The sequence below is a fragment of the Mustelus asterias genome, chromosome 21, assembly GCF_964213995.1.
Source record: "Mustelus asterias chromosome 21, sMusAst1.hap1.1, whole genome shotgun sequence".
Classification (NCBI taxonomy): domain Eukaryota; kingdom Metazoa; phylum Chordata; class Chondrichthyes; order Carcharhiniformes; family Triakidae; genus Mustelus; species Mustelus asterias.
In genome coordinates, this window is record NC_135821.1 from 52,966,850 (window position 1) to 52,993,140 (window position 26,291).

At 42.9% G+C, this 26,291-nt stretch overlaps 2 protein-coding genes across 3 annotated transcripts in view; both read right to left on the minus strand.

The window, feature by feature from the left end:
* Window positions 1-1,782, minus strand: part of LOC144509271 (protein argonaute-3) — a 139,987-nt gene extending 138,205 nt beyond the window's left edge. For both annotated transcript variants that reach the window (XM_078237890.1, XM_078237889.1), the window contains exon 1: window positions 1,291-1,782. Coding sequence is in view for 1 of the 2 variants with exons in the window: in XM_078237889.1 (XP_078094015.1) it covers window positions 1,291-1,309 (19 nt within the window). In the remaining variant the exon portion in view is untranslated. The remainder of the gene's footprint in view (window positions 1-1,290) is intronic.
* Window positions 1,783-21,473: 19,691 nt separating this feature from the next.
* Window positions 21,474-26,291, minus strand: part of LOC144509276 (protein argonaute-1-like) — a 101,569-nt gene continuing 96,751 nt past the window's right edge. The window contains exon 19 of the mRNA XM_078237897.1: window positions 21,474-25,461. Coding sequence (XP_078094023.1) covers window positions 25,353-25,461 — 109 coding nt within the window. The 3' untranslated portion in view covers window positions 21,474-25,352. The remainder of the gene's footprint in view (window positions 25,462-26,291) is intronic.

The window sequence follows — 26,291 nt, forward strand, 5'->3', positions numbered from 1 at the left end:
ATACAGGGCATTCACCTGCTCTAAAACTCTCCAATCTTACATCACTGGGCAGTAAATAGTTCATCTTAAAAGTAATTTTCCTGATAAGCTTTGGCATCTTTCAGAGTACATTCAAACTGCAACATAAAAACTAAAGCTGGCACATCAGAAATTATGCAATTAAAACATTAGAAATTGAGTGAATGCCCCAATTCATACATCCTGTCAAGTTGCCATCTTACTCAATCTTCCAAAGTAAATAACTTAATTGTATCACATTGTACAGTTTAGCATAGTTCCTGTCACAATTCCCCATTTATTAATATAGGCAACCTATAAACTTGCGTCCAAATCTCATCATGGCCTCATCCACTTTTATAACCTCCTCCAGCCAGACAAACCTTCCACCTGAACACTGTTCCTCTGACTCTGGCACATGCAGATTTCCCTTTACCATTCCACTGCCACAGTCCTCAAAATCTCTCTCTTCGACCAAGCTTTTGGTCACCCCCACTCCCCTCCCCGAGTTAATAACTCCTTTGTCAGAGTGTCCATTTTGGATTGGTTACATTTCTCAAGTAGCTAGGGATGTTATTGTACATCAAAGTCACTATATAAAGGTGCGCTCTTGTACAAACAGAAAATGCCAGAAACATAGGGTTAGTCAGCATCTGAGGAGAGAACGGACGAGTTGTGCTTCAGGTGTAGACTTGAAACATCAACTTGATTGTTCTCTTGGCGTGCTGGATATTTCCAGTTTTTGTTTCGGAGTTCTCGGATCTGCAGATTTTATTTTATTTTCGTGTATATTATTGCCGTTGGTGAATTAGCCCTATTGTCTATAGTCGTTTGAGCTATTTTTTCCACACTTGGGCAATAACCGCGGGCTTAACAAAACGTTCGGTTCCAGTTGTCAGCGTGACAGGTGGGACCAATACATTCCAACAGCCAGCCTCTGTCTCCAGGTACTGCTACCCACAGAAAAACCCACAGCCAGGCTGATTAAATTTCTTCACTCCCACCCACCCCGAGAGCTCGACAAACAACCTCCAACAAAGCCAGACCGTGTGGACAAGGTACAGAAAGTCCCATTTCCAGAAAGGTTAGCAAAGAGACCCGAGATTCTAATTAAAGTCTGACTTTACCTCTTCAGTAACCTGTTCATAAATACCTCCTCCCATCCCGCTGATCTGAGGGGTTTTGTGTGTGTCTACCTCTGGCCGATATTTCATTTGAGATCTCCCCCCCCCCGCCGCCGTTGTTTAGGGAAAGATCTTTATGGGTTCCAGTTGCAGAGGGTCTCCTTCCTACCTGGGGTTCCGATTTCCATTCATGGAGCCCCTTCCTCCACACGCTTGGTTTTTCAGCGGCCTCTGACGGACGGGACGGGGCGGGAGGGGACTGGCGGGTCCGGGGGCAGGTGAGCCCGCGCTTCACCCGGTTCGATCCTCCGGGCTGCTTTGGGAGGGAGGGACGGTCTCTCTCTTCCCCCCCCACACCGGGGTTGGTGCAGATCTTTGGCTGGCTGGCTGACTAGCGGGGCCGCTCCTCTCCTCCCGGGCTCTGAAACACCGGCTGGGCCTTTTCCGTTGACTGATCGGAGACGATTCCACCCCTCCCGGGAACTCGGCAGGCTGGCTTTCCCCCCCCCTCCCCGGGCTGAGTAGGAATGTGCGGCTCCGGCTGCCAGCAGTCACTCACTCCAGGCCCCGCCGCGCTCTCCACTTTATTTTCCGCCGCTTTCGTCTTTTTCTCTCTCTCTCTCCGCTACGGCGTCTCCCCAACCGGAAAAACCGTCACTCTAACCGCCGGAAATGACGACTGACGGCATTCCTTGGGACTACGTCCTCGCGTCATCTTACGTCTGACATCATCACGTTTCCCATCCCCGCCCCCACCCCCCCCCCCCCCCCGCCGGCAAACTGGTTTCCATGGAAACAGTCGTCTGTTTTCTTCGGATTATTTTGAAAAAGTTGCAATCATAGAATCCCTCCCAGAGCAGAAGGAGCCCATTTGGCCCATCGAGTCTGCACCAACTCTCTGACAGAGCATGTGACCCAGGTATTTACCCCTCGCTAATCCCCCCCCCCCTTACACATCTTGGGACACTAAAGGGACAATTTAGCACGGCCAATCCACCTAACCCTGCACCATCTTTGGAGTGTGGGAGGGAAACCGGAGCACCCGGAGGAAAGCCTCCACGTACAAACTCCACGCAGTGACCCGAAGCCGGAATTGAACTCAGGTCTCTGGCGTTGTAAGGCAGCAGTGTTAACCATTGTGCCACCATGCCGCTCAAAATCTTTGATTGTCTTTATCCCGAGATGATTGTTTTCCTATCCGTTCTCTCTGTTTTTTAACTGAAGAACTACATTTATTCGACTCACCATGGGTCTCGTTATCAAATTCTAGGTTCCAAATAGGACCCCAGACTCCAATTTTCAATCTGACCCCCTTTTTTGGGTATGGGGGTAAATTTTCTTCCTTCTTCACTTTGGGGCTTCTTCAAGTTCAAAATGTTTCTAAAGATTAGTTTGTTAGCGTCACAAGTAGGCTTACATTAACACTGCAGTGACATTACTGTGAAAACCCCCTGGTTGCCACACTCCGGCACCTGTTCAGGTACACTGAGGGAAAGTTTTAGCATGACCAAGGCATCTAACCAGCACATCTTTCAGACTGTGGGAGGAAACCGGAGCACTCAGAGGGAACCCGCACAGATGTAGGGAAGAATGTGCAGACTCCACACAGACAGTGATCCGATCTGGGAATCGAACCTGAGTCCCTGGCGCTGTGAGGCTGCAGTGCTAACCATTGTGCCGCCGCCCCTCTGTGTTTAAATGGCTGCTGTCAGCTGCTTTGCCTTTCTTGTAAAGTGTTAGTTACAAAGCCAGGTACCAGACTCTCCATGTGCAGAGGGAATGTCTGATTCAGTTCAAATGTTCCCCTGAGGGTCAGCAATCAGTAGGTGAGCTACACACATCTAGTTCCAGTTGTCCAGCAAACCTCCCCAAAATATCCCAAAATGAGAAGAGGAGATCCAATTCTGAATAAGGGCAAAATCTCCACTCCTATAACACAGAAACACCAGATGTAGTTTAATCCTGTGAATAATTAATGACCACTACTATTCCTATTTATTTCCGCGAAAATCGAGGTCGAGTAGGATTAATCAAATTGCAAACAGGAAAGTGGGGTTGGGGGGTGGGGGTTGGGGGGAGGGGGGTAGGATTCTCTGGACCAGCTGGTGCTTTTTTTTGGAAGCATCTGCACATCAGGACGATAATCTGGTACTGTATTTTTGTCATGTGCATCGTAATCCTTCTGAATTTCCAAGTGCAATGGTGAGAGCTTCTGTATATGGTTTCTATATTTAATTATAAAAACATCTCTGGATGTGCTAAACATATTTGTCCTCTGCACAACCCACATGGTGAAGACACAGACTTTCTGCAGGGGCCCCTCTGAAAATGGCCACTAGGTGGAATAAATGCTCCTGCTTTGACTCCAGCCTTGGCTTCTGCTCGATAACTTGCCACAGGTAAACTGGGAAACGTTAAAATGTCAGGATCGTGAGTGAGAGCCTGCAAACTAATCGTGGACCTCAGTTTGATGCTATTGATACTTTGCTGGTGGCTTATATATTATTTTTTATCAGGTGCTGTTGTGGTGCAACTTTTCTGTTGCTGGTTTGAAGTTATTGGCTTCTTTAGGAGTCTCGAACCACAGACACTGATTGCCTTTCAGTATTGCACCGAAGTAGCCATTCTTCTTTGTAAGTGAAAATGATGGCAGTTAGACCATTCAGCTGTTGGAAAACAACACGCCCAATATCAATACGCATGCCCTATGCAATATGTTAGCAGACAGCAGACAGTGAGGCTGATCACCCCAAAGCCAGTATAATGTAGCAAGACTTCTTTATTCCTGTACTCCAATGCTCTTTCAATAAAGGCCAACATGCCATTTGCTTTCCTGATTGCTTGCTGTACCTGCCTGCCAACGTTCTGCACAGCCACCAAGCACTATCTCTGCATTTGTCTCTTTTAGATATGGAGAGTGTGTAGGCCAAATGGCCAGGGGATTTGTCAGATTGCATGCAGATTGTAGTCCCTTAAGTTTCTCCAACACTTTTTCTCTCATATTCATCTTACTTTCCGCACTCTTTTTAATACCCAGGCTACCCTGATACTGACCAATGAACTTGGACAGGAGCCAGATCTCTCAGTGGGAGAGCATCTTGGGGATAGCGATCATAACTCTATCTCCTTTATGCTTGCATTGGAAAAAGAGAAGATCAGGCAAGCTAGGAAAGTGTTTATATGGAGTAAGGGGAAATATGAAGACATAAGGCAGCAAATTAGAGGAGTAAATTGGAAGGAGGTATTCTCGTGGAAATGTACTGAAGAGAGGTGGCAGTTTTTCAAGGAATGTCTGTCGAGAGTTCGACAGGACAACGTTCCAAGCAGACAGGGAGGAGTTGGTAGGTTAAAGGAACCGTGGTGCACGAAAGCTGTGCGGGACCTAGTCGAGAAGAAAAGGAAAGCGTACAAAAGGTTCAGAGAGCTTGGCGAAGATAGGGATCTAGATGAGTATACGGCTTGTAGGAAGGGACTAAAGAAGGAAATTAGGAGAGCCAGAAGGGGTCATGAGAAGGCCTTGGCAAGTAGAATTAAGGAAAACCCTAAGGCATTCTATAAATACGTGAAGAGTAAAAGGATGAGACGTGAAGGAATAGGGCCTATAAAAGGTGAAGGTGGGAAAATCTGTACGGAACCAGTAGAAATGGCAGAGGTGCTTAATGAGTATTTTGCCTCGGTTTTCACAGAGGAGAAGGACCTGGGTGGATGTACTGCGGGCTTGCGGTGGACTGAAAAGATTGTGTATGTGGACTTTAACAAAGAGGTTGTGCTCGAATCTTTGAATGGCATCAAGATAGATAAGTCGCCAGGTCCGGATGGGATGTACCCCAGGTTACTATGGGAGGCAAGGGAAGAGATTGCAGAGCCTCTGGTGATGATCTTTGCGTCGTCGATGGAGACGGGAGAGGTGCCGGAGGATTGGAGGATTGCGGATGTGGTTCCTATTTTCAAGAAGGGGAATAGGGATAGCCCAGGAAATTACCGACCGGTGAGTTTAACCTCAGTGGTTGGTAAGCTGATGGAGAAGATCCTGAGGGACAAGATTTATGAGCATTTAGAGAGGTTTAGTATGCTCACGAATACTCAGCATGGTTTTGTCAAAGGCAGATCGTGCCTTACGAGCCTGGTGGAGTTCTTCGAAAATGTGACTAAACACATTGATGAAGGGAAAGCGGTAGATGTGATTTATATGGATTTTAGCAAGGCGTTCGATAAGGTCCCCCATGCAAGGCTTCTAGAAAAAGTGAGAGGGCATGGGATCCAAGGTGCTGCTGCCCTGTGGATCCAGAACTGGCTTGCCGAAAGGAGGCAGAGAGTGTGTATAGATGGGTCTTTTTTTAAATGGAGGTCGGTCACCAGTGGTGTGCCCCAGGGATCTGTTCTGGGACCCTTACTGTTTGTCATTTTCATAAATGACCTGGATGAGGAAGTGGAGGGATGGGTTGGTAAGTTTGCCGATGACACGAAGGTTGGTGGGGTTGTGGATAGTCTGGAGGGATGTCAGAAGTTACAGAGGGACATAGGTAGGATGCAAGACTGGGCGGAGAAGTGGCAGATGGACTTCAACCCAGATAAATGCGTAGTGGTCCATTTTGGCAGGTCAAATGGGATGAAGGAGTACAATATAAAGGGAAAGACTCTTAATACTGTAGAGGATCAGAAGGACCTTGGGGTCCGGGTCCATAGGACTCTAAAATCGGCCCCGCAGGTGGAGGAGGTGGTTAAGAAGGCGTATGGTGTGCTGGCCTTTATCAATCGAGGGATTGAGTTTAGGAGTCTGGGGATAATGATGCAGCTATATAAGACCCTCGTCAGACCCCACTTGGAGTACTGTGCTCAGTTCTGGTCGCCTCATTACAGGAAGGATGTGGAAAAGATTGAAAGGGTGCAGAGGCGATTTACAAGGATGTTGCCTGGATTGAGTGGCATGCCTTATATGAGGATAGGCTGAGGGAGCTTGGTCTTTTCTCCTTGGAGAGACGTAGGATGAGAGGAGACCTAATAGAGGTATATAAGATGTTGAGAGGCATAGATTGGGTGGACTCTCAGAGGCTTTTTCCCAGGGTGGAAATGGCTGCTACGAGAGGACACAGGTTTAAGGTGCTCGGGGGTAGGTACAGGGGAAATGTTAGGGGGAAGTTTTTCACACAGAGGGTGGTGGGCGAGTGGAATCGGCTGCCGTCAGGGGTGGTGGAGGCAAACTCAATAGGGTCTTTTAAGAGACTCCTGGATGAGTACATGGGACTTAATAGGTTGGAGGGTTATAGGTAGGCCTAGAAGGTAGGAATATGTTCGGCACAACTTGTGGGGCCGAAGTGCCTGTTTTGTGCTGTAGTGTTTCTATGTTTCTACCCTCTATGTCTGGTATGCAACTTGTGATTTCTACTGTGAAGACAAGATATAAAATATTTGTTCAATCCCTGCCATTTCCTAATTCCCCATTATAATTACTCCTGTCTCTGCTTCTGAGGGACCAACATTCTCTTTCGTTACTCCCCTTTTTGTAAACTTGCAAAAACTCTTACAATCTGTTTTTATATTTCTGGCTAGCTTACTCTCATGTTTTTTTCCATTTAAATCAACTTCTTGATGGCCTTCTGCTGGTTCCTAAAACAATCTCAATCCTCAGACTTGCAACATTGTAAACTTCTTTGTTTAATCTAATACTACCCTTAACTTTGAGCGAGCCACAGATGGATCTTTCTTGTTTTTCAAAGGAATGCATTTTTGTTGAACAGTTTGAATTGTTTCTTTAAATGTTTCCCACTGTTCATTTATCATCATACCTTTCAGTCCATTTACTCAATCACCGTTAGCCAGTTCTCCCCTCATGCTTAATTTTAAGATTAATGTTTGTGATTGGAGGATGTCACTTTCAAACCTAACATGGAATTCAATGGTATGATGATCACTATTTCCCAGTCGATCTTTTACAATGACATTAATAATTAACCCTGCCTCATTGCATAATATATCTAGAAAGCTTTAGATCGACCTAGTTCTGCAATGTATTACTTCAGGAAACTGTCTGGAAAACATTCTACAAACTCATCCTCTTGATCACCTTTGTCAATTAAATTGGTCAAGTCTACAGAAGGATTAAAATTCCCCATAATTATTCCATTCCCTTTGTTACAATCTCCAATAATTTATTGTTTAATGCGCTATCCAACAGTATAACTACTGTTAGGGGGCCTATTTAAACTACTCCCACCAGCATTTTCTGACTCTTGCTCTTTCTAATTTCCACCCATACTTATTCTCCTTCATGATCATCTGAGGGCAGATCCTTTCTCACTAATGTCCTTACATCATCCTTTACGATCAGATCTCCTTTGCCATTCTGTCTCTCTTTCCTAAATCTTGTGTATCCTGGAATATTTACGACCTTTAATTACAACAGCAAACTTATGAATTTCTTATGGAGGTTCAAGAGTAAATGTCCAGATCTGTTTCAAATGCTTCCTATGTCTTATAATTTGACACATGACGGAAACTGAAGACTTACATTTTTAAAAACTGTTTAGTCAAAACTATGCATTATTTTTCATGGAGTGAGAGCTCTGTTCCGTGATAGTATCGGTACAAAAGAGAAGTTTGCACTGTTTTCAATGATTGAGTTTCATTCTATTTGATTTGGATGAGACATTTTACTTGAGTGGAAGGTTCAAAATTATGCCTGATGTTTGTTAAAGTTTTCAGGGATTTCTGTCAAAGAAAATCAGAACACAAGCCATGATCACATTTCCTAATCTGTCTCACCTTGCCCAGGTTAGCAACATTAGTTCTCTCCATTTATTTGCTGAGTTGACCCTCTCATTCTATTGGACATACTCGTTATAAAAAATGTATTTCTTCATGTTTTTTCTGGTTTTGCCTTGTTTTTAAATATCAGTTTCAAACACTTTCACAGCAACCCTTTGAGCACTGCTGCTTTCTTTCAGTAATCATACTTAGGAAAAACATGTAGGGATTATGTCAGAGTTCTCTTGGGTAACAGCAATCTAAAGGCACTCAGTCGACTCTTTACACAAACAGCACTGGACACCATGCATCCGATGCAAGGTCTAATTACTTGTGCACAAGGAGAACTCTCTACGGCCAATAAAGGATGACCGGAGCAGTTCTGAGGTTACAGAGAAACATCTCAGCAGTTATGGTCAATTACAGCAAATCAGGAAGAAGAGATTTTTCACATCTTTCATTGAGATACATATTTGCCAATTAAATCGCAGCCTTTCACCCTTTCTCATTCGATAAAAAATTGACTTCTGCTAACCCTTCATTTGCATAGCATATCCTCATATCTTGCCTTTGGTATTTGTTATGGAAAAAATCTGGTCTTGTTCACCCTCTGGTGAAGACCGAAAAAGGAAAATGTTATGGGGCCTGTGAAAAAATAGCAGAGACTGACACTTTTTGAAGGTCAGCAAGCTGATAAACATTTTCCACTACTGTACAGAGCAAGCATGACATTTTTAATTTGAACACTTTAACTTCCGCACAATGTAACTTCCAAACTATGAAACTTCAATCTGGACACTTTAACTTCCGTCCTTTTTGTCCTCTAAGAACAACCTTATGGACCCTCCTTGATTTCTACATCTATGTGCATCAGCTTTCTAATTTCTTCCTCGGTTGATTCGTAGACTGAGAGGACTGGAAGGAGATGGGGTGCTGGGCTGTGGACAAAAGAACGAGGGCAACAGATAGAATGGATACAGCAAGAGACAAGCTGAATAACCACGTACAAGACAATGAGCAGGGCCAGGCCTATAATATTTATTTATAATAGCATTTGAGAAGGGCATTAAAAAAGTCCCCAACCCACCCGCCAAGGTTAGGGAGCCAGTCCCACCAGTCAAAGGGTTTGTCCTGAGCAACTGAGTGCAAAAGACGCATCTGCTCCTGAATGGTATGTACATCTGTCTCGATCCTACGATCCTTATTAATGTAAAAACAGCATGTCTCATTGACTGCCGCGCATACTCCCCACTGCGTTGCTAGCAGAAGATCGAGGGCCATGCGATTCTGTAGCACCATTTTAGAAAGGGACTGAATCTCTGACTGCAGGCCCTCAATGGCGTCCACAGTGCTATTTTCAATTATTTCCATAGTAACGGAAATATTAATAATGGCTTTTTCTAATTCTGAGAACCCAAGACCTGGGAGGGGGGCTCGGACAAACTGGTGGAAGCTGGTGTTACGGGTCACTAGCGGGTTCAGAACTGACCATTCCTGACACCTCATGAATCCTGGATGGTTGTAGGAGGAGTGGATGGATAGGTGCTTGACCCCAAAGGCCTTGGGGATCATGTGACCTATGGTGCAGGTGCCGGTTCAATCGATGGAGAGGGTCTTGTAGGCTCTGTCCCCACAAAGCCAGAACGAGCCATTGCGAACGAGAGTCAGGTACCAGAATGTGGAGGTTTAGCAAAAGATGAGCCAATACTGGGTATGGGGAGATTTCCCATGGGCATACCAACAGATAGGACAAGTCTGACTGAGATGTCGAGCCCTTAGGGCTACTTGGTCTGCGCACCCGGGCTGATCCCCATGGTTACAAGGCCCTGATCCCTTGGGATAGATGCCGTCAGAAGGCCAGACGGTAACGAGACCATTGAAGGTGAGGTTGTGTGACTGCTGGCAATCACACTCACCCTTGGCGTAGCGAAGTTTGGCCTCAGAATCCTGAGCGTTGCATAACGGGTTGTTAGTCGTGCAATCCCCAAAAAGGGTGTCTTGTGACCAGACAGATTGTGGAAGCGAAACTGGGCATCCCGGTAGTCATAATCAGCAAGGTAAGTACAGGAGCTCAATGGAAGTTCACCCACCCGAATGTCCCCACAGGTATAGTTCTTCCTAACACACAGCCATGCCGGTGTCTTAATGGCCACAGGGGTAGGCTGTTGCCTCCAGGTAGGCGCCTGTTGGATGAGGATCACCATGGCTTTTGCAGACCACTCAAGGTTTGAAGGGAGAGCAAAAAAAAAAAGAATTTCTGGTGAGATGGGGGTGGCAGGGAGGCGAGTACAGATCCAACATTGGATCTGGTTGCCCTGTGAAGTGACAGCCTGCATTCTCCGAATCGCGGAATTGCTAATCCACACCTCTGCAAAGGATAGCACAACCAATGACAATAAAAAATTCACATTTCAAACAGTATCAAGTCCTTGTTTAAGTTTCTTCTTCTGAGGGTGCCGGCTTGCTGTGGGTCGCGTGTGTCCACAAAGGTTTCCTTTCCACATTCATGGCTGTGTGAGTTGTCAGCAGGACGTGGTATGGTCCCTCCCACTGAGGCTCCCGCCAATGCTTTCTTCGGAAGGTCTCAACAAAGATTAAGTCTCCTGGTTGGTGGTGACTTGCTTCTGAGCTTCGACGACCTGGGAATGCAAATCTTTAAGAGAGTTACAGCTATGCAATAGTCCATTGTTTCTTTGTCCATGGAGTGGATCTTCATTTGTTTAATAGTGAGGGGTGAGGAGATAGGTAAGTGCATGGGACGTCTCATTACAATCTCATAAGGTGTCAAAGGGATGGTACAATTGGGATGGGAGCACATGACCATGAGGGCCAGGGGTAGGGCTTCAGGACATTGTCACTAGATAGTGTCTCAGGAATCCCGAATCGAGGAACATATTCACATAACAGCAACTTAGCTACAATAACAGCGTCATTCTTTCTAGTTGGGCATGATTCTACCCATCGTGAAAATAAACATACAATAACAAGTGCATAGCTATACCCCATACATTTGGGCATTTGTATAAAGTCCATTTGTAACTGCACAAAAGGGCCCCATGGTTGTGGGCCTGCTGCTGCAGCCACTGGTCGTGTCTTTCCAGGGTTGTTGCTATGGCAGAGTAGGTATTGAGCAGCAACTTTTCCTGCCATGGATGCTGCACTATCCTGATCATCCCACCTTTGCCCCATGGGTAAACTCATGAACCATGCGGGCAAGCCAGGGCTGGAGTGCTATAGTAGGATCCCACCCTCTGAAATTGGGTGGATACGGCCTGGGAGAACTCATTTTACTCATTGACATGAAAGGTTAAAGGGCTTATCATAGTTTAGTAGCACTAATACAGATGCAGAGGCTACAGCGGCCTCCGAATCAAGGAGGGATTGTGGGATCCTCTGTATGATTTTCCCAGTTAAAAGGCTTCATTTCAAGGCACTTCTGCCTAATGTAACTAATTGTGCTATGCTTTAAGCTAATTTAAATTAATCCGGCCACATCAGCCTGGAATTCTGAGTCAGTTTAGGAATTTAGCTGCATTCTTTGGATTCAGAATTTTCCACTATTGTACAGAGAAAGCATGAAATTTTTAATTTGAACACTTCAACTTCCGCACAATGTAACTTCCAAACTATGAAACTTCAATCTGAACATTTTAACTTCCACAAATACAATACTAATTAACTAAATGAGCTAACCTTACTGTACTACTGATGTTACATGACTGGCAACTCATTTTGTGCAAGACATTTTATGCTCCTGCAGCATTCCCTAACCCATGTTTGCTAATACTGCGAAAGTAAATTAACATAGAAATGCTTCAAGGTTTGTTGAATGTGACGTGTAATTTTGGAAGTATTTTCTCCAGTGGTGACCCTATGATAAGTTTACATTGGTGTACTTTTGGACGGTATCCTCTTTAGATATCTTATGAGGTACTGCACAGGTGAAAGTTTTATTGCAGTTAACATGGAACATGCAAATTAATTAATACATTAGTCACTAATCTGCAGGGTGCTTAGGAAACATAAGGCTGAATGGTATTTGTACATAACTATGACAATTTGTTGTCCAGAGTTGTTCTCAAAAATATTGAACTGACATGTAACATTCATTATTTTCTAAAATTCTGCTTTGCTTGGGTCTTGCAATGTATGTCCCTGATTTAATTAAGGAATCCACTATAGTGTTGAAGGAACTACACATCAGCACTGCTCCAGGCTCCATGTAGATTTAGAGAGAAAATCACTGCCACAGTAAACTGGAAATGTTTGTAAATTTTAGGAAGCAGGCTTTGAAGTGTCTATGCAATCAATACGTTTTTTAATTGTAAAAAAAATCAGGAGAATTTGTTTGTAGTTGTTTTCATTTAAAATAATTGAGAATACATTAACTTTGAAGGGCAAAACCTGCTGGTTAAAAAGGTGAAAATAATTTGTCAATCTGTGAAGCATTTTCCTATGTTAAAGACGCTCTTGCTCCTTGTTGTTTAATTTTTTAAAAGTGTAATCACCGTTGTCACATCAGTAAACATGGCTACCAAATTGCACACAGCAGGAGGTGGTATAGTGCTATTGTCACGGGACTAGTAACCCAGAGACCCCTGGGTTCAAATCCCACCATAGCAGGTAGTGAAATTTGAATTCAATAAAAATTTGCAATTAAAAGTTTATAAAACCAATTGCCATAAAAATGCATCTAGTTCACTCAGTTCCAGACCTAATTTGACTTTAGTTCAAACATGGTCAAAAGAGGTGAACTCTAGGGGTGTGATGAGAGTGACTGCCCTTGGCATCAAGGCTGCATTTGACCAAGTGTGGCATCAAGAAGCCCTAGCAAAACTGGAATCAATTGGAATTAGGGGAAATCTCTCCACCCGTTGGATTGATATGGTTGCAGTTGTTGGAGGTCAATCATCTCAGTCCCAGGACTTCTCTGCGGGTATTCCTCAGGGTAGTATCCTAGGCCCAATCATCTTCAGCTGCTTCATCAATGACGTTCCCTCCATCACAAGATCAGATATGGGGATGTTTGCTGATGGTTGCACAATGTTCAGCACCATCACAACTGCTCAGATACTGAAGCTGTCTTTGTCCATATGCAGCAAGACCTGGATAACATTCAGTCTTGAGCTGATAAATGGGAGGTAACATTCGTACCGCACAAGTGCTAGGCAATGACCATCTATGACAAGAGAGAATTCAACCATCTTCCCTTGACATTCAATGGCATTACCATCACTGGATGCCCTATGTCAACATCCAGAGGGTCATGATTGACCAGAAACTGGAATGGACTAGTCATATAAATACTGTGGCTCTCAAAGCAGGTCAGAAGCTGTGAACTCTACGGCAAGTAACTCACATCCTGACTTCCCAAAGCCAAGTTAGGAATGCAATAGATGACTCTACACTTGCTTACCGGAGTGCAGCTCCTACAACACTCAAGAAGCTCAACACCATTCAGGACAAAGCAGCCCTCTTTATTGGCAACCCATCCACCACTGCACCATCCACTCCCTCCACCACCGACGCAAGTGACATCAGTATGTATCATCTACAAGATGCATTGCAGGAATTCACCAAGGCTGCTTTGACAGCACCTTCCAAACCCACAAATCTCTACCAATTAGAAGGAAGAGAGCAGCAGATGTAACAGAACACTTGCAGCTGCATGTTCCCCTCCAAGCCAGTCACCATCCTGACTTGGAACTACATCACCGTTCCTTCACTGTTGCAGGGTCAAAATCTTGAAGTTCCCTCCCTAACACCAATAGTTAGTGGTGGGTCTACTTATACCACATGGACTGCAACAGTTCAAGAAGACTGCTCACCACCACCTTCTCAAGGGCAATCAGGGATGGTCAATAAATGCTGCCTGTCTTAGCCAGAGACACCTGCATTCCATGAAAGAATTTTTTAAAAGCAGTTTTTTGTAAAAACAAACTTAAGCATTGTGGTGTGTGCTGAAGATGCAAACATGTTCAATTTGAAGAATGATGTGAGGGGAAGAAAATTGTTGGAAGCCAGTGACCACAGCCTCAGGATATCACCACAGTAATTGTTCTTCACCCAACCAACTTTATCTGCTGCATCAATGGCTCCCCCCACATCATAAGGTGAGGATTGGCTGTTTGCTGATCATGTCAATGTTTTTACTCTACTCGCAACTCTTCATATACAAAGCAATCCACACCAGTCTGTAGCAACATAAATGATTGGTCATCAACCAACACAAACAATAGAAATCTTATTATGGTCTAAATCCTGGCCATTCATCCATGACCTTCAATGGCATCACGAAGACCAGTTTTCTGTTAACTTCTTGGGAGGTCACCATTGACTAGCAGTTGAACTAGGCCAGCCATTGGGTGGCATGTAATGCCTTCCCCTGAACCAGGTTTGGAGACGGGTTGCATTTAATCAGATGGAAGGGTGTCGTGGAGATCCTGCTATCTTCCGGATTAAATTCAGGGTGGCAATCCTCTTGGACACCCTTTCTGCATTGCTGCCAATTGAGGCCCTTAAGTGGGCATTAAAGGCCTCATTCACCACCACTGATATTCATCCAGTAGTGAGTGAGAACGGGTTGGGAGAACTTACCATGTCTGGAGCCTGAAAAACAAAACCCTGTGTGGTGAACCATAGATGGTTACCACTATGGGTACTGAACCATAGATGGTTAGCACTATGGGTACTTGTACATATGTTACTGTTGTCACTGTTGGGGTTAGGGTTGGGGTGTTCTACCTGTTGGTATTGTTCTGTGGTACACTCCGGTTGGCTCCGCCTACCTGTAGGAGTATAAAGGTCACTGCACTGCCTGGTGACCCTTTAGTCTGGGATTGTATTGTTATATAGTATGCTCCATTCTTGTTACTAATAAAAGCCTTTATTTCCCGGGTACGATCCAGCCTCCCGAGTGATTTAATCGCGCATCAATTATATTAGTAACAAATTTGGTTGAAAAAAAAACCATGGAGCAAATGTTAAAACCCGATCGGCTTACCTTAGATCCGCGTGCAGCTGGAGCGTCGAACACTTTCGACCATTGGTTGAAGTGTTTTCAAGACTATATCGATGCCTCAACAGCCATTCAAAACGACGCTGATAGACTGCGGGTCTTCCACGCAAGGGTAAGCGACACTGTATATTCAACAATCCGCGATGCCCAAGACTACAAAGGGGCCATCGAACTACTTAAGAAACTGTACAACAAACCGCCAAACGAGATTCATGCTCGACACCTACTAGCCACTCGACGGCGGCAGCCTGGTGAAACGACGGGACAGTACCTGCGCGAACTTCAGCAGCTAGCCAGAGCCTGCAATTGCAAGCCAGTGTCGGCGACCCAGTATACTAACGATTTGATCCGAGATGTGTTCGTGGCGGGAATCGGCTCATCCTATATTCGCCTGCGGCTGCTAGAGCAAGGTAACTTAGACCTAGCTAAGACGGTGGAATTGGCTGATGCGATGGAAACGGCCTCCAGAAGTCTAGAAACTTACCCCACCGACCACGTGGGAACATCGTGGCAAGTACAGCCATCGACTCAACTCTACCCAGCAGCTCCGAGAAACTGCGCGATCGTGCTTTCAACCTCGGACCTGATGACGGCGGCAGCTCCAGGAGGCCCGCGGTGCTATTTCTGTGGATTGGCAAAACACCCTCGGCAGCGATGTCCGGCCAGAACGGTATTTTGCTCCGCGTGTGGGAAGAAAGGGCACTATGCCAAAGTGTGCAGAGCTAAACCACCCTCGAAGCCAAGCAGTGCGGCGTGTGATTCTCCAGAATCTGTCTCCTTGTCTCCGGCTTCATCGAGGTCTTCCACCATGTGCGATTCACGAGCGCCGCCATTCCTGACGACGACGATGCAAGACACCTGCGACCTGCGAGTGCCGCCACTTTCAACCCCACCGACCACGTGCGATCCATGGGCGCAGCCATTTTGGTCAGCACCGACCGCAGACGACCAGCAGGGGTCATCATCATCAACCATCTCAGCTGCCTGCAGTTGCACTCAAGGCTCAACGGTGGCGTCAATCATCCTGGACCAGGCCAAGCCTCACAGACTCAACAATTCCATGATGGGCATAGAGGTAAATGGACACCTAATACATTGTCTGTTTGACAGCGGGAGCACGGAGAGTTTCATTCATCCTGACACCGTGAAACGGTGCGGTCTCCGAGTACAGACTGTCAGACAGACTATTTCTATGGCGTCGAGGTCCCGATCTGTTACCGTTCTTGGGAGCTGCGTGGTAAACCTAACGGTGCGGGGCAGCCTCCCGAGTGATTTAATCGCGCATCACCCTGCCAAGTTTGCATCTGGCTCTGGGAGAGAGGGGGTTTGGCTCTTGTGGGTGCATTGCTAACAACCACCATTACTCATGTGAGCGCTGCCTGAATGGACTTTTGGGCTTTCCCCCAAAAAAGGAAACATGGAGCTTTAGTTGGCTCTCAGTTCAGCTGGTGAGACCCCAATCACCTGAATTAAAAATCATCCACTGTGTCAACAGGAGCAAAATAGAAAGGTAGGATCCCTGGATTTAATCCGGAAGATGGCAGGATCTCCATGACACCCTGTGACCAACAGCTCATCTTCTGACCACTCAGAAGTTTTATCCAGCATTGATAAGACTCAAGTCACTCATCTGGACGGGTACTATACTCAAAGCTGAATTCTGGTTAGGGCAGAACATCTTGCTGCATTGAATCCATTGCCAGGAGTACCAAAGAAGCACAATGACTGCAGTACATACGGTACACAGGATGCAATGCAGTAACTCTTCAAGCACCTCCCTCCTCATGACCTTGACCTGCAATAAAGACAAAAGAAATATTCTGGGAATAGCAACAGCTCTAGGATCCCCTCCAAATCATACATCACCCTGACTTGGACCTATATTGCTGTTTCTTCACAGTTATTGGGTAAGAACACTGAATTCCCTACTTAACGCCATTGTATAGAAATTCAAAGAGAATTCCGATCACTACATAAGCAAATTAGGAATGGGCAATTAGTTAGCTTTGCCAAAGTTATTCACATTCTCAGAACAAATATCAAAAAAAAGTATTTAATAATCAGCCTTTGATAACCAAGTCAGAACTCATTGCACCTTTAGGCTTTTCTTCTAGGAATACCTTGGTGACATTGTGTAATATCTCAATTAGCACTACTGCTTATCAATTACACCATTCCCATTAGGGTAAATGAACCATCAAAATGGCCCCTTGATTAAGAACAATAATGCACATCTACAGCCATGCCATGTGATAATAGATTTTGGTTGAGACATAATGGAATGCTAATGTCACTCTAATGTACAAAAATAATACATTAACCTTTACTGGAATGGTCAGCTGCTGACAAGAAACAGAATGTCTGACCACTGTGGACCGATGATCTAATTTTACAACCTATGGTGCAATGCTTTAAGCTTTGAATCAATAATCAGATACTGTACTCACTGTATGGAGCTCCTCTACATTCATGTGATAAGAGTTTGTCCTTAGCATTCAGAGCAGCTAGTGTTCAACTCTACAAGATCATTACTTCTTTGGTAGAAATGATTGTTGGATTTGATGGAAATTGAGCTCAAGGTAGCTTGGAAACTGCCAGCATTGTATCCAAATAAATTTTTACAAATCTTTGAGAAAATAGTTAATTAGGTTAAACAGATAAAGTTTGGGCAGAAGTTTTAGGCATGATTTATTTCACCCTATTCCCAGCATTCTCTTGCTGGCAGAAAGCTGAGCTTGGAGGTTCATGTGTACCTACTGTAAATATGGTAAAGTAGTACTGTAAGTACCACTCCATGTTGAATAGACAGCAACTGGTTCTTATTAATACTCGTGGTTCTGTGCGGGGATCAGTATTAGGACTATTGCTCTTCATTTCTGTTGCAATACAACAGTGCTTATGCTTAGAGTGTACTTAATTGGCTTTAAAGTATTTTGGGACATTCTCAGGTTCTGAAAGGCACAATGTGAAGTGCATCGCTTTCTTTTGAATCTTCACCAATGATCAAAGCCAGGTGTAAGGCTCAGTCTCAGTTTCTTGGGGCGCTATGAAAAATATGCACACGAAATTGAGGTGGTGGGATGGTTAGGAATTCCTTCTTATGCTTTATTATCATAACAGTACTGGGTCTGTTCCTATTTCAGGTAAATGCTTTACTCTGCTCCAAGAATAAACCCAGGAAGCCTGTCAATGTAAACGAGACAAAGATCAGGTGAAATGAATCTCCACCCTTTACCTGACCCTTGTGCCCAGGGAACACACACCTTGGATGCAAAGACCACAGATATCAACTCCTAGATGTTAAAAATCCAAATGTTCCTATCCACATTTATTAACTTTTCCATTATAAGTTCCTACGTCAATGTAAACTTATCGTGCTGTAGTTACATTCGTGCCACACAAATGCCAGGCAATGACCATCACCAATAAGAGACACTCTAACCACCGCCCTTTGACATTCAATGGTGTAACCATCACCGAGTCCTCCACTGTCAACATCCTTGGGGTTACCATTGACCAGAAACTCAACTGGACTCACCACATAAACACAGTGGCTACAAGAGCAGGTCAGAGGCTAGGAATAGTGCAGCAAGTAACTCACCTCCTGACTCCCCAAAGCCTATCCACCATCTACAAGGCACAAGTCAGGAGTGTGATGGAATACTCCCCACTTGCCTGGATGGGTGCAGCTCCAACAACACTCAAGAAGCTTTGACACCATCCAGGACAAAGCAGCCCACTTGATTGGCACATCTACAAACATTCAATCCCTCCACCACCGATGCTCAGTAGCAGTGTGTACGATCTACAAGATGCACTGCAGCAATTCACCAAAGATGCTTAGACAGCACCTTCCAAACCTATGACCATTTCCATCTAGAAGGACAAGGGCAGCAGTTAAATGGGAACACCATCACCTGCAAGTTCCCCTCCAAGCCACTCACCATCCTGACTTGGAAATATATCACCGTTCCTTCCCAGTCGTTGGGTCAAAATCCTGGAATTCTCTTCCTAATTGTATTGTGGCTCAACCCACAGAACATGGACTGCAGCGATTCAAGAAGGCAGCTCACCATCACCTTCTCAAGGGCAACTAGGGATGGGCAATAAATGCTGGCCAGCCAACAATGCCCATGTCCCATGAATGAATAAAAAAAAAACCACACTCCCACCAATGGTGACAATCTGACACAATTTACATATCTCCTAGCTCTTCAGCTCACACTGCAGAGAAATCTTTATACTGCAAACAACTCTACTTCCCAAACTGACCTAATTTTTGCTAGTTAGCTATAGAAGTATTATATGTATAGGATGCATGATCTTAAATTAGGGATTGAATTATTGTGCATGCAAGTCAATGGTACTCAATGTTTTAACCTCACTGCTCTTAAAGAGGACACTTGGCCAAGACTTGGTACATGTTTCTAAATTCTATCCCTCTAGAAGTAATTGAGTACTTTGTTTGCTTTTAAAAAAAATCTTATTAACCTTATTAGTGATTTGATTATAGCTAATCCCCAGAACCCTCTGGAAAATAAGTCCCTCAGTAGGTTAAAAGAGAAGTGTATGTGACCTTCTTATACTTCCAATCACACATTCTACAAGTTTATCAATGTTTTCCTGTACGTTGTCACTACTTCATCTATGTTAACCATAACCGACAATTTGGTATCATCCTCAAATTTTGAAATTGTACTTTAGATTCCCAAGACCAAATTATTTTTGCAAATTGTGAACAAACAGTGGTTCCAGCACTGACCCTCATGCTTTCCTACCTTCTACCAGACTATCAAGTTAAGTACAGTGATTGGCATTGACTTAAGAACCAAGTGCAAATATATTATCCCATGCTACTTTTACAATGTAGGTACAGTTTAATACTAAATCCTTCAAAGTGATACCTCAATTTAGGAAGCCGAAGATCCCAGATGCTTTGCTAATTACTCTCAATATGCTCTGCCACCTTGAAAGACCCATGCACATGAACCTCCATTTTACATTTTTAATGCTAGGAATAGCTTGTAAAACCAAGTTATGCCACTGGCTATGCAGCATGTATTCAGGAAAAAGCAGGGCTCTGCACATGAATGAACAGAGCTCCATGCAGCAGCTTCATAATGACACTATATCTCCAAAAACAACCCCAGCTTCTCCAAGCTGACCTTTTAGCTAAATACTTCATCCCTGGAACCATTCTACTAAATCTCATCTGTACCCTCTAAAGGACTCTCATATCCTTCCTAAAGCGTTGGGACCAGAACCAGGTGTATTATAGTTGTTGCTTAACCAGAACTTTATAAAGATTCATCACAACTTCTGTGCTTCTGTACTCAATACCTCAATTTATGAAGTCCAATACGCTTGTTAATAACTTTCAATATATCTTGTCATTTTTAAAGATCTATGTACATGAACCCCCATTTTTCATTTTTAATGCTTTGAACTGATGAATGGTTTGTCTGTAATAACAGCAAGATATAAAAGCAGTACACATGGAATCAGAGAAGTATGAAGAGATACCTTAGCTTATTTAGGTTATACTGCAGTTGGTGTAAAACCCCAGGGGTTCAGCCTAGCATTTAGCAAAATCCTGAATGCCTTCAAAATTAAGTTTTACATTTTTCAGCATCCTATCTCAACACAGGAATGAAAATATGCCTAGGCTATTCAAGGTAGATACAAGTACCATATCAATAAGTTTAAGATACAACTTAAGTATTTAAGTTGGACTACCAAATAGCCAAGCAGCTAAATCCTTTTAAGTTTTTACAGATACAATCCCTTACTGTTGTTTGCATAATTGTAATACATGTGAATGTAATATGTAATGAAATAATTGCCGAGTTCTCTCAATCGTTTAATAAAGCCATTGAGCATTTAAAAAATTGCAATTGAGATGTCCATCAAATTTACTTCGGTCATGTTGTGGTTGCTTTTTGCTTTCAAAAACATGTGAAGAGGTTACCCTCTAATACCTTAACCTACGAGTCTGTGGATAAGCTGACAGAGTCCTGGAGAAGTATAAGCAGACACTGTAATTCAATTGATTGGTAATACTTTCATCTTAATGGATTACCTCAATGTTACAACTGTAAAAACTAGACAGTCAATTGCAATTTTGGAGTCATTAAGAAGCATTTTCATTGTATAAATTTAACCGGGGAATTTTACAGCATAGTTCCAATCAGGCAATTCCATCTTTGCTCTATATTGTAGTCTGCATAAGGTGCAGGATTTTGGTTGGCATTTCTTAGATTTATCAGTAAATTTATGCTAGTGCTGTCCTGAATTACTTCACGTTGAGACACCTTTGTTACATTCATTGCAGTATATTTTAGATCAAGTGAGATTGCATGCAAGTATCGATGCTACTGAGAAAATAGTTCTTCAATGCAGTTTCTGCAAACTGTCAGATTTCAAAACTTAAATGTTTCTTGAAGATCTTATATATTGGTTTTACAGATTGTTTTTAAGTTGCCCTTTTCCATTTGGGCGAGCTTATTTTAACTTCTTGTTCTGTCCTTTTCAGTAAAATGAATGCCAATTCTAGGATGCTATGAATAAAATTACTTTGAGAAGTTGCTTCAAATCACTTTTTATTTCTTAAAAACACTTGTGCAGCGAGGAAAAGGAACATAGAAAATTATAAATAGAGTTAACTTCAGTATATTGGTTCAGTGTAAGAAAATAAACCACTCTGCCTCAGTAAATACTTGAGCATAACTCTCAGCGCCAAGACAATGGTCATAGCTGACTACTTTTTTTAAAAACAGGAAATAGCCGACGTAGCCTGGGGCTCAGCTTCTACTTTCCCAGGCCAATCAGATGGTAAGATTGATGAATTATCAGCTGACTATATGGTGAGAATCTGATGTACTAATCACCTCATGCCCTTAGTTAATACTGCCAAATTGTAGATGTTTCCAATGATTCTCTTGAATATCATTCAACTTGTTATAAAAACAAATTCCCATTATTCTTCCCTCTCTCCAATTTTGAACCACTCCAGTGAAGATACTGTTCCACAAGTCCAAGTTGACCCTTCAGGTTATTTATTTGAGAAGGGTACCACAGCCAAACTTGATCTTGTTGCCCATACCCCATACATTTCGAGCAAGTATTGGTAGTGACCAGAAACAAGTATCTCAGTCAACATTCCCCTCCCCAATTCATTGGCACTGACTTAACTATAGTACCCACTCAAGATTGGCTAATTCAACATAGACCAGAGGTTGAATCTGGAGTTCAGCTAGTCACTGGATAATTTATTTGCGTCATTAGGAAGGTGCAATGTCATTTTCAAATGACACACATAAAAAGAGGAAAGGTCTTCATTATCGGAACTGGCTGAAGAGCTAAGGTTTAAGGAAGAGGTGTCCAGTCAATGACCTTTTGTAAATTGTTATTACATCTTATTATTCCACAATTTATGACAACATAGAGAAATAATATTGTGCGCTTTTAATGCTAATTTGTTTCTTTTCCTTTTGTACATAATTCTGTAACAGAGGGAATATTAGTGAGGAGCTCCAGGCTTTGCAAGTGTCTATCTTCAATAGATAACTGGGGATAATGCAAAGTAGCCCAGTCTGATTTTCTTCAATTTTCCCCTTCCTATGTAGTCAAGCTAAAAATCAGGTAGGCACGTAAAAACAACATCCTGTGACACCTGGGTCACCATTTCTAGTATGTTACATTTTTGTACATTTTACACAAAAGTGATTGTAAACAAAGTTTACAGTATTATTATTAAGCACATTAGACATCATGCTTCTACTGCAGAGGCGGTTGATGATCTTTATCTGCTGTCACATTCTGCTCAAGATTAAAACTACTGTCAATCCCAGATCAGTCTTCTATGGGGAATCAACTCTTAATGGCTTCCTATCTATTTATGTATTGGCTGCCAACTAGTTCTTGCACTATCAGAATAGACTGAATTGGAGTTCATTGTGAAATTTTGCTGGGTATAGGAGCTGCCAAACAACAGGTGGAGAAAACAGACACACTAAGTAGCATGATGAATTTCATTTATAGCTCCATTATATCCCAGCGTAAGAGACAGAGTAGGTCGAGGTGGTGTGGCTAGTGATCTTCTTCCAGCGGTTGCCAATTTTAAACGTGCACCTATTTGTAAGGCAAAGCAATTAATTTTGGTGCTGTTGTTTCTAATGGGCTTCTAAAAAAGTAAATGTTACAAAATGCTCCCATGACAGCTGTTGGCTAAGGCAGACTGTAACTATACCATACAGGCTGGATGATTGTATGTTAAATTTTTAGATTGTAGGAGTGTTATTTATTTTCCGTTGGGATAGGGCAAATCAGCCAGGGTCTTATTCTTAATTGCTCTGGAGTGATTTCAGCTACAAAGTGAATTTGAACAAAGGATGGGTTTGTGCATGGTTCTAATGCCCTCAATATTTGAATAGCTTGTCAATGCTCACTTTCTTCATTCAGATATGAATAAAGGCACCTTGCATGAAATATGAAAGGACAGCCTGCCCCTCTGGACCATATCCCAATGAGTCATCACCTTAAGAGGAGGGATGAAGATTGAAGAGGGAATGAGGTAAGTAAAAAAAGTAAGCCAAGTAAAAATCCTGGGCTATCAAATGCTCCTTAATGCCTTGGTAGTGGTTTCCTCCCACTGATTACATTTGCGTCATATTTTGACTGCAGATGTATTTTCTCTGTCCATTTGTAGTGCTTTATGTATCATTAACATGAAAATTGTTGACAGATTTGTCAATTGGATTGTGCTTGTTTAAGATTATTTTATTCCAGTGCAAAACAGTGAATATAAAATTATGCAGACTAACCATCCCATTTATATTAAAATCTACATGTAGGACTTGGTTGTGCGGTAAGGTAGAACATTCCACTCTTACATCTGAGACTTGGGTTCAGCTGTAAGTTTTGGCCAGTTGCAACTTAGTGCCAAAGCGTATATGAGTCATAGCACAAACTTGCCACAACTCTATTTGGCAGTTCCACTGTCAGGTTAGTTTAAGAAATGCAAATGAAACCTGTAGAGGTGGGGAACATTCCCTGAGGCTGAGGTTCATTCACACAATCAGGGAACAACGCAGGAAGCTTTTACAGTGCATCTTGCTCATGTGATATTTGCCCAGAGGGTGATATGGGTGGTTGCAAAATTATCCAGAAAATCTTCAATTTACTAGCACTGAAATTTCTCAGCTGGAGTACAAAATCACCTCTTCTTTTTTTAATAAAGTACTGGGTATGGGCAAGAGGAAGCAAGGAGGCTTTCAACTCCAACTAAGGGCCAAAACAAAGCATTTTAAAAAAACTATAACAAGCATAGCTTTTGTTCAGTTTACAGGAAAATCAGAAAAAATGCTCAATCTTTAATGCCCTTTAAAAAGATACAAAACTAAGCTTTTCGTTCATCTACATCTATTTCCAAAGTGGCTTCAATGGGGAATTACAGTGGGAGTTCAGCTAGTGTGCAATTCTTTTGCTGGATAGCTCAAGATTGTTCAAAGAATAGCAACTCTTAAAAGACCCCAGTTTTGCTTTATTAATTCAGCTTTCTGCCAAAACTGATAATCTCTAATCTACTTGTTTATTTGCGGCCATTTTCAGCCCCTTCTGTAGGAAGAGGGCTGAGCAGGAGTGGCTTACAATATCAGTAAAAATGAAATGCAGCCATCACAATGTTTTAAGGTTCTTATCGCAACATTTTAAAAAAATAATTTACAAGCGATCCATTCTTTCCTGCCTCACGTCCAGGACTTTTACTCCCCCCCCCCCCATAAATGCATAATAACTTTCAAAATCCAGAGTTTGGAAAGTGACCACATGATAACATTAAGATTCCTTCAGATTGTGTAAGTACACAGCTTTCTGCACTTGTCAAAATGAAACTCAAAAAGAACAATAAAGAATGAGACATTATACAGAACATAAACAGGTTGAGAACTATTGATATGTTTTGGTGCCAATTTAGGCATATGCACGAAAAGAAATTCTAGCAAGTCTAACAGACTTGCAGATTCAAATAATCATAAGTCCAGGCACTAAATTGAAAAGTTCAGCTTTTGGACCTATGGGACTTTTCATCCCTTGAAGATGTCCTTTGAAGTAGTTGCTTATCAACCATTTTCTTTTAGCCATGTGTCTCGAAAAACTAACAGGAGTTTGGCAGTGGTGAACGTTTGCATTTTACATTAAAAAGTTATCAATATATTGCATAAATACGTGTAAAAAATAAAACTTAAATGTGAATCCGGTTTTCTTCATGTAGAATAGCTTGACCTCTTCTATAATTTGTTTGATCAGTCTTTCCCAGTCCATTTGTAGTTCATTGAAAGCTACTCATTGTAAAATATATGATGACCCCTTCCAACCTCCAAGACATGTCAGTGGAAGATGCTTGAATGTTCTTGTATGGCTGCTTTTGGTCCAGAAGGCTGGCAGGTTGAGGTGGTTGAGCTATCACACAGTTAAGCGAAGTACATTGTGCGTAAGGTGTCCTGGTGAACCTGCACGGCTTTAGCAAGTGCCTGGGGATCCCGTCCATTACTTTGTCCAGAGATGTGGCTGCCTTCTCCACTGTAAACAAAATATGAAAAAAAAAAACAAAATTCTCCATTACTTGCCCACTCTATTAGGATCTCAGCATTTTGTTTTAACACAGAGGATCAACAGCTGGAATGGTTAAATTAAATGGTTAAAAAGAGGCTAGTTAAGGCCAGGGCACTCAATCCTGTAAGAAACAGCTAGGTAAATGGTGCAACAGGAAGATGATATTTTGAAAGAATAAGATCAAATGGTCAAAGGATGCTCTTTGACAGAATTTATCGCATCAAATACCCCTGGAAAACCTTCCCCCAAGATGCTTAGCAGTGCACCTTCAAACTTTCAACTGCTTCAGGCTCAATTTGCCACAATAACAGAGTTGTTGATTGCTCAACTATTTCTTCTTCATCTTTGAAGTGTTCATTCCCAGCAAAACTATCCTTGCTGTTCCTTGGAAACAGGTCCCTTCTTCATTTCAACCAGTCTGAATGACACAAACACAAGGAAGAACTGGCACACAACTAGTTCAGTTATCTGTTGGTTACTGGCTTAAAACAGAATCATCTGTTGAAATCACCCATTCTTCTCGTGGGCAAAGATATCAGCCCAAACTGTAGTTAAGTAGCAAGCAACATTCAGTCCTACATAAGTGGCAGCAGTGAGCATCTCTAATGAGGGAGAATTTAGCCATCTCCCCATGAAGTTCAAAGGCATTACCATTCCTGAATCTGCTGCCTTTAACATCCAGATGGTTACCATTGACAGAAACGTATCATAGAAACCCTACAGTGCAGAAGGAGGCCATTCGGCCCATCGAGTCTGCACCGACCACAATCCCACCCAGGCCCTACCCCCACATATTT